Source organism: Myodes glareolus, chromosome 2 (assembly GCF_982192425.1).
Source record: "Myodes glareolus chromosome 2, mMyoGla1.1, whole genome shotgun sequence".
Classification (NCBI taxonomy): Eukaryota; Metazoa; Chordata; class Mammalia; order Rodentia; family Cricetidae; genus Myodes; species Myodes glareolus.
The window spans coordinates 27711287-27724645 of NC_142027.1; the positions used below are offsets into that span (position 1 = coordinate 27711287).

The 13359-nt window shown below is 39.4% G+C and overlaps 1 protein-coding gene across 7 annotated transcripts in view; it reads right to left on the reverse strand.

The window, feature by feature from the left end:
- The window catches only part of Robo1 (roundabout guidance receptor 1), a 713251-nt gene that overhangs the window by 66932 nt on the left and 632960 nt on the right, over window positions 1-13359 (reverse strand). For all 7 annotated transcript variants that reach the window (XM_087899659.1, XM_087899654.1, XM_087899655.1 and 4 more), the window contains exons 9-12: window positions 6041-6246; window positions 4627-4708; window positions 4313-4481; window positions 3972-4138 (exon numbers count right to left, since the gene is read on the reverse strand). In XM_087899659.1, coding sequence (XP_087755785.1) covers window positions 3972-4138; window positions 4313-4481; window positions 4627-4708; window positions 6041-6246 — 624 coding nt within the window. The remainder of the gene's footprint in view (window positions 1-3971; window positions 4139-4312; window positions 4482-4626; window positions 4709-6040; window positions 6247-13359) is intronic.

The following is a 13359-nucleotide window of genomic DNA, read 5'->3' on the forward strand; positions in this document are numbered from 1 at the left end:
TCATAAGAGTCACCTTGGCGCTGGTGCCTCTTCATAGCAATAGAACCGACACTAAAACAGTCAGTACCGTGATTGGCTCCCCAATCCCTTCATTTCTTTGATTTAAACCAAACCTGCCAATCGATCCCTTCAGGAACATGATGGGATTGCCCTACCAAGTGTTATCACTTTGCAATAGCAATTTATAGTATTGGTGTAGAACATTATATATCAGAAAGAAAATAGGAAAGTGACATCTAAGGACGTATTTTTGAGAAGGTTGTAAATCGGTTCCCGAATGCATAAAATTGTAAGTGCTCTTTACCAGCATTCAGTGATACACTCAGAATAAACATCAGATATTGCCCTATCTAATGTCAAGTCCAGTATTATAACCCCCTACACAATTATTGAGGGAGGACTGTCCAGGGAGCACTCATTGTGTATAATAACTGGTATGTTCCTGTTGCAAAATTTCTTTGTGTATGTGTGTGTGGGTAAGCATATGCAGCTATAGGTATGTGTTTGTATGTGGGTGTGCATTGCAGCCATGGGTATGCATTTTTGTGTAGGTGTGCATACCCAGCTATGGGCATGTGCTTGTGTGCAGGTGTGCATACGCAGCTATGAGAACATGTTTGTGTGTAGGTACGCGTGCAAAAGTGTGTGGAGGAAGGGAGTGAACCTCACATGTTGGTTCTCGGGCACCATCCACTTTATTTTTGAGTCAGCGTCTCTCCCTGGCACCTGGGGCTCACTAATTTGGCTAGGCTGGCAAGCAGTAAGCTTCAAGGATCTACTTGTCTTCTTCCTCAGTGCGGGCATTTCATGCATACAGCACCATGTCTGACATGTCTTCACATGGATACCAGGGGCTGAACTCAGGTCCTAGAGCTCGAATAGCACATACTTTGTCTATTTATCTTTCTTCCCAGGCCCATAACTGGAATTTTCTGATGAATCCTATATGCATACTATAATATTCTACATATGTGTTCATTTTCATTAAAAGTTAAGGCTCAAGAATTGCTCATGGTTAGGGTCTAAGATGTCAGAATAGTACCAGAAGTGACATTATATCCCAACAAACCCATACAACCCCTATCTGTCACCCACACGGCAAATATTCCTTGTTGGATCAAACTTTGCCAGGTTTATTCCCAAGCCATTATCCTGAGGTAGGCTTTACTATGTCTCCAAAGCAGGCCAAGACCTAAACAATAAAATGTGACTTAGTTGCTCTTCCCAATTTTTCTTCCCAATTGAAAGAAAATTCAGTCCTTTTCTGTCTGGAGGGAGGGAAAGCATGCCTTCCATGAAATGGTCACCTACAATGAGAAGTGAGGGATCTCATACTCATGTGTTTTTGGTTTTGGAGTAGCCATATCAAGATTCTTGAATTTTTTTTATTAGAACTGATTGTCAACTATTCATTCAGTTCTCCCAACTCCTGTGTTTGGTCTTCTCTTAGGAGACGTAAATGGCAGGGCTGGGGTATAGCTTAGTGGTAAGGCATGGCCATGTGAATATGGAGTCCGGTTTCATTTATACTACCTTTCCAACCATAATGAAGCAAAGTCCATCTGAAAATGTAGTGTTCAGAACCAACACATTACATAATTCGTGATCCAACGAATTCAAAATAAAGGGGTAAAGATGACTAGATTCACACATAATTCTGAAAATCCCAATAAGGATAAACTTTGTTCATTTGGCAAGCAGGTTTCTCAGTGAACTCAGGCATATTTTAGAGCTAATTTAACTAGAGTCTGCGCACTTCAATGAATCCTGACACACACACACACACACACACACACATCCTCCTTGAACTGGTCCACTTATTCCAGCCTTTTATAGTTAATTTTTTCAAATTACAATTCAAGTACCAGATTTTTTAATTTGCTCTATTAATTTTAATCTTGTTAGTGCTGGCTCATCATTCCAAGCTGTCAAGATATATTTAATTGAGACTCTCATTTGGCAAACTTGCTACTTTTCATACTGTTATGATAGCTGAATTTTCTATGAATCCTCCTTATTCTTAGTTTAGACACTGAACAAAGCACAAGTTTGCTATGACATTAGGAAGAAAAAACAGCTTACATGCATTTTTACTAATTAGTTAATAATCTCTGTCAACTCTGGAGAAGTGAGTTCACTTAGCCTCATCTTATTCTCAAGGAGACTGGATGCTCAGGCCTGATCAGCTTGCTAAAAGCCACACAGCTAGACTGAGGAGATGAGATAAACATATCCTTTATTTTAAAGTGATATGTCTATTCCCCTAGAAAGTCAGCCTCTAGTTGAAATGGATTCATTTTATTATGCTATTTTAAAAGCTATATAGCTGAAGGAGGCTGTTCTAACCCAAAGAAAAGGAAAAAAATGGTCTTCATAAAACATATGAACAATATTCTCATTTACAAATGAGTATGTCACAAAAACATTCCCATGTGTATGTCAGAAGAGCATTAAGTCAGCTATCAACACTTTCCTTTAGATTCACTGAATAGGGATACTTCCAGGGGGACAGAAGTTTAAATCCATTAAGAAGCTGCCATAGTTTCTACATTCTTTACAAATGCATGCCTAATACTGCAAGCCTCAAACTGACTCAAGGCAGGCTCCAAGTATATTAAGGCTCCTGAGCAGGTGACTCACAATGGCAAATCTGCCTAGGCATCTGGGTGTGTTGAATTCATACACAAGGAACGGACATGGACATGTTCTGCAATTCAACTCTCTCTCTCTCCCCTTCTCCCTCTCTCTCTCTCTCTCTCTCTCTCTCTCTCTCTCTCCCTCTCTCTCTCTCTCTCTCTCTCTCTCTCTCTCTCTCTCTCTGCGTGTGTGTGGGGGGGGTGAGAGAGAGAGAGAGAGAGAGAGAGAGAGAGAGAGAGAGAGAAAGAATTCTAAAGCAAAATGTCCTTAAAAGACAGTTGAGCTGTACCCTAGGGGTAGCCAGAACAAGCAACACTGCTGTTGTCTGCCCTGCTAAATCCAGGAAAAAATCAGCTTGAGTCTTTCAGGTACTTTGTATATACCTTGCTTCTCTCATTATAACTAGTCCACAGGTTTTCCTTTGGAAATGGTAATTCAAGAGCCAATGTTTCTGTGTTGGGGGTATAATTCAATATTTCCAATCATCTTACTAAAAAAAAGCACAAGCATATTTTAACTTTGGCGACATTAGGTTTAAAGAAAAGTTAACGGCTAGCTCAAAGAAGTGCAGATTTTCCTTCTACAAGAATACTAAATTAATAAGATCAGTAAGCGGGGAGACAGACAAATAGAATTTGGCAAAAGAAGAAAATAATTTCCACCCACAGTGAGCAGAAAGTCCCCACAAGTAACAGCTCAGGATCTGCACATGTTAAAAAACGGCTTTGCATGCTTCCAGTCGTGATCTCTTGCTCCCATTCAGCCAAAATATACATTTTCCTATGAAAAGTTTCATATCATGCCTCACACAGTGAGAGTAATATTTGAGAACATTTAAAGACAAGAAGCAGTTCTTCTGGGGCTTGCAAGATGTTGGCTACAATGAGGCATGAGGACCAAGTGTGTAATGATTACCTACTTCTGTGTGATTTTGACAGGATATGCATTAACTCAGGTGGGAATTCTGAAAAATTATCTTGGAGGTTATGCGGACTGAATTTTGACACCAACAACTCGAGTCAGTTTTAAATACAATTGTAATAGGGTTAAGATCCTAGACTTTTAAAATTCAAAAAATTGTAAAGAATGTACCAATAGTCAAAGGATATTTTTAGTGCATTTGTGATTTTATGAGCGGCAATTCCGTATGTTATCAATCTTGTTTGCCTCAATCCAGAAAAACATAGTTTGTAGACATTGTATTGTACAGCAAAGGAAAAGAAAGAACAGTTGGCAAACGTGTAATCATAGCCTGTAACTCACACATCATGCCAGTATAGTTACAGCTAGTAAGGATTAGTAGATATTTCGAGTTTCAGTCAATCAATATTTACCTTGAGTTTTCACTGGGTCTGATATTTGGCTTGGATCACTAATCCCGTACGCATTCGCTGCCCTCACCAGGAAAAGGTATATTGCATTAGGTTTGAGTCCTTTAATGGCAAATGTTTCTGTTTTCACATTTTCTGCTACGGTCTGCCAGCTGCTACCGGATGCATGGCTAAGGATGGACACATACATTAGAACAAGAACACTGGATGCAAAACAACAACAAAACAAAAAAAAAAGAGGAAGAAGAAAGCAAGGAAGGAAGGAGGGAGCGAGGGAGAAAAAGAGGGAAGGGGTGGGAGAGAAGGAAGGAGGAAAGAAACATGTAAGAACATCCCCCCTCTACCTGAAGGCTTCTATAATATAAGACGTTGGGGTTGCGCCTGAGTTCAAGTTGGGCTGCCAGGATAAAGTCACTGTGTTTTTGCTGACGTCTGTAACTTCGGGCTTTGAGGGAGCACTGGGGATTAAGTTGGGGTCAGTGGGTCTTGGAGGTTGAACAGGAACTCCAAATTCTAACAAATGCGGAAGGAAGAAAACACACATTTACACATACACAAATTGGCACATGAGTGTAGGTACGACACTAACTAGCCTCTCACGTACATGCGCATTGGCTTTTCTTATCGAAAGAGCTGGACAGGAAACGCCCACACTTACCTTGGACTTCAATGTAAGCACTCCACGTTGCTTCTCCACTGGGGGTTGATGCAGTGCAGGTATACCGGCCAGTGTCACCCAGCTGTGAAAGCAGATGGAAAAGAAATATTTGGGACAATCAAGGGCTTGCCAGGCTGGAAAAACAATTACAGGTTTGTATATGGCCTATGAATATGAATAACTACATTAAAACCTGTGAACCGGAAATGTCCCTCTAGTTGAATACATTTTTCTTGAAATGTGAAAGAAAATACAGCTTGACACAGAAATAAAGAACCTTTAGATGGTTACCCTAACATAAAACATAACATATCCTGCAATAAAAAAAAAAAATCCGCAGTGCTTTAACAGGCTAGGTTTAGCATCAAAGATTAAGGACAAACAAATTATGTTGTATCTTCTTAAATTACTCATTTTACCCCACCTCTTATTATAACACTTGAGTCAAAACTTGAGTCTCCAAAGTAAAAACAAAAACCCTTGGTGGAAAGAACACCCTCTCTTCAGAAAACTGAAGCCTAAGAAGTAAACCCTGGATCAATCTAAAACTCAGAAGCAGCATGCTAAAGTCATAATCTTCCCCTAATCGGACAACTCTTCTTTTTCAAATCTCATTGTCATCTGACTCTGGCCATGGCAAGAGCAATATGCAACAGTTGCCAAAAAGAACTACAAACTTTGGTGGCACACAAAACCAACTGTGATGTTGATCCAAAACTCCAAAGAAGCCACCTATACCACAGAGCCAGGCAATTGAAACAACTGCTGATCACAGCCCAATACAGTCGTTTCATCTATCTCAAAAGCCCGACCGACCCAGACCACAGAAGAAAAATCGAAATCAAAACAATGTAAGGACTGATACAAAAGAAAAATCAAAATCAGAGCAACATAAAGATTGACACGCGATGTAATGTCCCAGCTGGTAAATCCCTACATTTGTTGCGACAAATCTTTGGGCTTTACATTTTCATGATCTGAAATGTATATTGCTTTAGTGCATGGCTTTATGAGGGTTATTTGTATGTATGATATCCTGTAATTGCAAAACGCTGAACCAAACAGTCATAACAGAAACACTGTTCAAGTCCACTGTGCATAAAACAGTACTAGGAAATTTCCCTTTCTAGTTTCCTGTAAAATGCCTTGTATCAGACCATATACACGGAAGGCATACCACCTCTTAGGTCCCCAACCACGTTTCTTAATATGTCTTCCAAAGCACTTCCTTCTACCTCCACAAGACCTTAAATTACTTGCCATGCCTCAAATCACCTTAAGTATACACAGATGCATAATAATAAAATGTATCTTATTTAGTATTTCCTCTAGGTTATTGTATTTCAACACTAGTGGCTGCCATGAAAAATAAAGTGGAAACGAGGAGTAAGTCCACGTTATCTTTGAAAGTTACCTTAGCATATCGAATCTGCAGCATGCCGGTCTCCAGCTGTTTGATCCGAGAATCTTGGGTTGAAACAAGGACTCCATCCTTCCTCCACAGAATTGTGGGCACTGGACTGCCTGTGGCCACACAGCTGAGGACTAAAGTGCCATCCACTGCTACAGTCTGATTCACAGGACCTTGTCGAATGACTGGGGGAGGCCGGTCTGCAATCACTGCCAAAAGAAACAACAGGAAATAGATTTCTACAACTGGAAGCAATTTTCTAATCATCTGAGCAACAGCCATTGCTGTAGGCTTTGAAAAAAGAAACTAGAGATAATTAAACAAGTAATTAAAGTGGAGACATGCATTATTCAAAACGCATTTACATGATGCACTGATTAGGAATATTAAAATGAGATACAGTGTACGCCGTTCAAATGACCAACTAGGCCTGAGCAAGTTGCATTATCTGGGGACTGATCTAAGTGTTCAGAAATTAAATAAGAGCCGTGGATGGTGAAGAAGGTATATAGTATTGAGAATAGACTACTGTAAACATGAAAAAGCACAAGAACATAGAGACATTTAACACATTTATCCCATAGAAATGTATGAGATAGAATTTAATGAATGAATCAAAGCCAACTTGATTTCATAATTGTTTTGTCTCCAACAACCACCATCACTATGAAATGAAGCTGCCATGCCAGAATGTTTGACAATTTTTGGATTTAAAAAGGTGCTTTGGATTCTCATTTATAGAATTAAATTTGCAATCTTTGTATCTCTGAATACCCCCCCGGGATGTATGCGTATACATATGTGTGTCCAGGGGTACGCACACTTGCATGTGCATACACACACACACACACACACACACACACACACCTATCTATGTGTCTATGTGTGTGGTGTGAGGGCACACATATGTGGGTGGGTGTGCATGCATGCCAATGATAGTGAGTGCAGAGTTCAGAGGCTGATGTTGCATGTCTTCCTATACTGCTTTCTGCTTTAGTTATGAACTGATCTCTCCCTAAACTATGGATTTAAGGCTTTTGCCAGTCCAGAGATCCAACTTGTACTGGGAATCTCTTCTCCTGTCCTGAACACTTGGATTACAGCTTAGTGCCCCACCCACTCAGTCTGCATGCTGGTCCTAGGGACATACTCCATTCCCCACATTTGTGAAGCAGGTGCTTTATCCTCTAGGCAAAGTCTCTAGGACTTAGAAATAAGTTTTCTATTGAAATATATACACAGCTTAAAAAAATAACACCATGTGCTGTAATGGATCCAGAGACACTGGGAATCTACTCAGTAGCATTGTTTGTAGGCTAATCAAACAAGATGACTGAAGATGACATCCAAACTTGGCAGCCTCCACTACCCCCTCTTAGACTTACACCAATGGCAAATACACTAATCCAATACTGCTTGTTTGCTTGTTTCTAATTACAGATAGACTTTTTTCCATGCAACATATTCAGCTCACAATTTCCTTCCTCTCTTCCAGATCCTCCCCACCTTCCCACCCATACAACAAGTGCATGCCTTCTTTCTCTATTGCTTTACAAAGAAAACAGGCAAATAAAAAACCAACCAGGATAGCGCAGAACAGAGAGAAAGCACAGGAAGAATACGCACACACAGACACATTGCCCAGAAAATCCCAAGACTGTTTTATATATGAACTTTAATCTACGTTGAAAAGGGACCAATGAAACAATTTTTATTGTAAGTAAACAAATTTATTGTAAAATATAAAATGACTGAAAAAGGCTATGTCTTAAATCCACTATTTTTGGGAGAATCTAACACAGGAATAGATGACCAAGGACAACAGTGGAAAATGCTCCCATCTCTTGAATGAGGTGGCTTAATAAGTCCATTGATTTAGTTAAAGTGAGTAAGAGCTGTGTGTTCAATTTCAGGAAATCGTCTTCAATCATTAAGCTTTAGAATCTTGATGCTCTTAAAATCCCATATCCAAAAGTTTAAAAAAGCAAAAGATGCAAATATACGAGAGAGAATTCTAACAAGTTGTCTGATTAAAGGAATCTGGCTGCCAGGGCAACTAAATTTTGGATGCAATAATTTGCGAATCTGGATGTGTCATTTTCAAAGCTTTATGCACCAAGGATTTTCACAAGCCGGAGTCACACTTCAATTTGTTCCTCGTTTATCATGCAATAATTATTAGTTTTATGTGTTCACATTAAAAAAGCAATTAAACGAAATCAGCAACTGTGCACTGCAATCCAGTTCCCCAGTTCTCCCCACGCCATCCTTACCCCAGCAGCATGGGGAAATCTGAAGGCTGGAGTTACACTTGGCAGGAGTGGTTTAGACACTACGCTCCTGGAAAATGTAAGCCAGCAATTCCTTTGCTTAGAATTTTAAAAATCTTCTCTGTATTATCTGTGGAAGCTTGCTATTGTCCAATTGCAGATTTCTTCTGCTAAGCCCACCGGGGATGTCTAAGAGCACCGGTGCTCCGCTGATTATCAGAATGAATATATATTTCCAGACATTAAATGAATTAGTAACAGAGGGCTTCACTCCAGTTGATTATCATTATGTCTACTACTAGCAAGGCTTATATTTGGTAGTCTTGTTATATTAGGAACCATAAAGCATCAGGGTCTATTATAATTAATATCTCATTACCCGGAGCTCCTTTACAAGGTATCTTGTGTAGCTCCACCATTCTATCCTAACCCAGCTCATTGATGGTTTCTCTGACTCTTCCACTCATTTCTGCTAATTTAGGCTGGGTGGTTAACAAAAGCAAAGCAATGAAAAGATCCTTCCATCATCTGCCACCCATGTGTCGTTTGCTTAGTTTTTTACATTCTCGAATCCCCACTTTTTTGTGTGTATTCTTGTTTCTTTGTGTCTATGTGTAGTATGCATGCATGTGTCCATACACGAGCATGTCCATGCATGTTCATGGAGAACAAAGTCTGGTCTCCTCCCTCACGGCTCTCCATTTTACTTACTTAAGGTGTCTTGTTGAGTCAGGAGCACCACAACATAGACAAGCCTAGGCAGCCAGCTCACCCCAGGGATTCCATGCTACTGCCTCCGAAGATTACAGGTGACTCTTACATGAGTTCAAAGGGTCCAAACTCTGGTCCTCACATTTGCAGGGTTGTTTTATCCACTGAGCCCTCTCTCCCAACTTCTTCACATTTATAATTCTATAAAATGAGGACACTAATAGTTGTTCAAACTAGCTTAGGAGATCTCAATGGGTACTGAGATGAAATAGTAGGCATGAATGTGCTTAGGTAAATGCAAAAGGCCAGACATTCACATGCACTATGCAGTGTCGTCTTCCTTTGTCTGGCAACAGGTAGTATAGAAATCAGAACTGAAAAAATGTAGGACTTCATTAAACCTCTTGCTCACTTTTAGGTACAGAAAATAAAACTATGAAGTTTCATCAATGGGTACAAAATATAAGGAAATGAATGCTTCAGTTTGTATCAATAAGTATGGTCCATTTACAAATAAAATCTAAATTTACCATTTGTAAGACAAATTTCAAACCAGTGTCCGATATCTTGCACCGGAATTATGAAAAAAAGATATCAGGCAATGGAATAGGGAGTGTAAGAAGCAGACTATGTTTAATGAAGCAAATAAATATGTGGATTTTCAGGGAAAACTATACAGATGGTTAACATAAAAAATTCACATGTGTCTCCCAGTGAACATCAAAGTGAACTCTACAACTGTCATCTATTTGAAAATGGCCTATAAGGCTATTTATTCAAATTTAAGATTTAGGATATAAAGCATTATAGAGAATCCTTGTATCATCATCTGCTCCTGTGAATCAGAGGCTGAAACTATGAAGTTCAAATGGCTGGTCTAAATCGAAGGAGCAGGAGAAGGTTCCCTTTGTGCCGTATACTAGCTTTATCAGTGATGAATACAAGTGTTTGAACATAACGCTTGCTATTTAGTGATTTTTATTTCTCTTAGGATCCCTTAGTAAGCAGTTGCTAATGTGCACATTCAATGTTAGTAAGGCTGGACCAGACACAGGTACCATTCCACAGACAGTTGCTACTCCCGTGCCTCATGTTTTATTCTGCTTTGGCCTTTATTGTGTTTGCCAACAACACAGAAGGTCGAGAGGATAAAGTCAAATAATATGGAGAACATCCTCTCTCTACAAGCCACCAGGTTGACAGAGTTAGCGGTATAAAAATATTGACATTGCCAGCACACACTATGAATAGCCTGAACTATGAAGGACAAGTCTATAGTTGTTTAAATAATACCAAAGAACTCAAAACAAGTAAACCAAAAGAATAAACTAATATATAGCACAAAAATAACAGGTAAAATAAACCCTCAACAACACATACATACAAACTTCATATTAATCCTCACAAAAACTGTGAAGTTAAACAAGATATTTTCTGCTGAAAATAAAATGGCTTCTAAGGATGAATTTTTTTTATTTGAGATTTATTTTATTTTGTGAGTATGAATGTTTGTTTGCATGTATGTATATATACCTCTTACATGTCTGGTTGCCACTCAGGCAACTAGAGGGTTCCAGATGCTGTGGAACTGGGTTATAGACAGTCGTAAGCCACTACATGGGTGCTGGGGACTGAACCTGGGTCTTCTGTATAAGCATCAAGTGCTCTTAACTGCTGAGTTTCCTTATAGTTTCAGGATAAAATTTACAAATATAGAAACTTTTCTAAAGTGGAAGTAAAAGTTTGATATGCTGCATCAACATATAAGTGATTCATAATAATGTCATATCAGTTGTTATATAGAATTTTTGGTGCTTTTATAATTGTATGATATTGAATTTTATTTCATTTTTATGTGTTTTAAATGGCATGCTTTCTTTTTTTTAAAGATTTATTTATTTATTATGTATGCAACGTTCTGCCTCCATGTATGCCCACATGCCATAAGAGGGCACCAGATCTTATTACAGATGGTTGTGAGGCACCATGTGGTTGCTGGGAATTGAACTCGCGACCTCTGGAAGAGCAGCCAGTGCTCTTAATCACTTAACCATCTCTCCAGCCCCCATGACAAGCTTTCTTTATTCTTGACAATTTCACATGTATACAATGAAAAAAATGATCATATCCCCCTTCTCTCCTCCAAGTTCCCCCATTTCCCCTCTGTGTTGTATGGTTTTTGTGACAACTTGACACAAGCTAGAGTCATCTGAGAAGATGGAATCTCAACTGAGAAACTGCTTACCCAAGACTGGGCTGGAGGCAAGCCAGTAGAGTATTTTCTTAATTAGGAATTGATGTAGGAGGGTCCAGCCCAAAGTGGCTAGTGCCATCCCTGGATGGTAGCACCCTGGGTTCTATAAGAACTGACTTTCTCCTATAATCAGATTGGTGACTACCCTAATTGTCATCAGAGAGCTTTTATCTAGTAACTGATAGAAGCAGATGCAGAGATTCAAGCACTGGGTCAAGCTCTGGGAATCCTGTTGAAGAGGAGGAGGGGGGTTGTCAAGGTCATGGTGGGAAACCAACAGAGATAGGTGACCTAAACTCCTGGGAGCTCATGAATTCTACATCAACAGCTAGGGAGCCTACATGGGACTGACATAGGCTTCTACACATAAAAGTAACACTTTTATAGCTTGGTCTGTTTCTAGGGCACCTAGCAGTGGATTCAGGACCTGTCCCTTTTGCTTAAGCTCACTTTTGGGAACCTATTCCCTATGCTGGGATGCCTCGCCCAGCCTTGATGCAGGGGAAGGAGCATGGTCCTTCTTCGACTTGATATGCCATGCTTTGTTAATTCCCATAAAAAGCCTGCCCAGATGGGGCAGGGTAGATGGGAGATGGGAGGAGGGAATGGCAGGATAGAAAGGAAGGGAAACTGTGATGGGTATGTAAAATAAATAAAAAGAAATTTTAATTAAAAAAAGGCAAAGTAAAAAAATAAAGCAATCTAAGCAGGCCACGAGGAGCAAGTAGTAAGCAATACTCCTACTTGATCTCTAAATCACCTCCTGCCTCCAAGATCCTGCCTGCTTTAGTTCCTGCCTTGATTTCCTTCCATGATAAACAGTGATTTTGAAGTATGAGATGAAATGTTGCAGGATAACACACTTGTACACTGTAAAGATTTGTCACTCATATTGGTTTAATAAAATGCTGATTGGCCAGTAGCCAGGCAGGAAGTATAGGCAGGACAACCAAACTAGGAGAATTCTGGGAAGAGAAAAGGCAGAGACTCAGTTGGGATCCAGAAGCAGAGAGGAAACAAGATGAACGCCTCACTAAAAAAGGGTACCAAGCTGCATGGCTAAACATAGACAAGAATTATGTATTAATTTAAGATGCAAGAGCTAGTTAATAATAAGCCAGAGCTAATAGGCCAAACAGTTTATAACTAACATAAGTCTCTGTGTGATTCTTTGGAACTGAACAGCTGCAGACTGGGTGGGACAGAAACTTCCATCAACAATGACATACTTTCTTTGCCAAGTTGCTTTTGATCATTGTATTTTATCACAGCAATAGAAACCCAAACCAGGACTCCTACCAACATATCTCGCTACAAATTACATGGCCTTTTTTAAGTGTGTGTGTGTGTGTGTGTGTGTGTGTACACGCACACACACACACACACACACATGTTTGCATCTATGTGTGGAGGCCAGAGTTTTACTTTTGTTCTTTATTGCTCCCCATAGTGTTTTATAACAGGGTCTCTCCTGAACCTGGATCTCATTGATTAACAAGGCGGTAATTGGCCTACTTAGTGCTTAGCTTACAAACATGTGCCCCTGCCTAGCTTTTTATGTGGGTTTGGGGAGAATCCGAATTCAGATCTATGGGCTTGTACAGCAGATTGTTTATAGAGTGAGCCATCTCCCAAGCCCACAATTGTTTTCTTTTTAATTCTAAGAATAGAGGGAAAATTAAGCAGTTTAGTTTTTCTTATTTTATTAATGACTATACAAAGATGCAATTGTAAGCATATGTGCAACTTTTAAAATTCTTTCTATTAGATGGTCTTCAGAATTATGATCTAATAGCTATAATATGAAATATTTACCACAAACACATTTTAGGCCATTTTGAATTGCTAAAGCCAGGGAACATACAATATTTATCAAAGGCAAGAATAAGATACTGATTTTTTTGACAAAGACAATTCTGGTGTTGAAGTCTCACTAACCAAGACCTAGTTATTCCTTGGTTGTTTCTTCTTGACACTTGAGACTATCTACTGAGCATTTACCACATTATATTGAGGGTAGATACTAAGCAAATATTGACTAGACTAAACAGAAAATGGCTCAAATTTCATGGAACTTGTATTGTAAT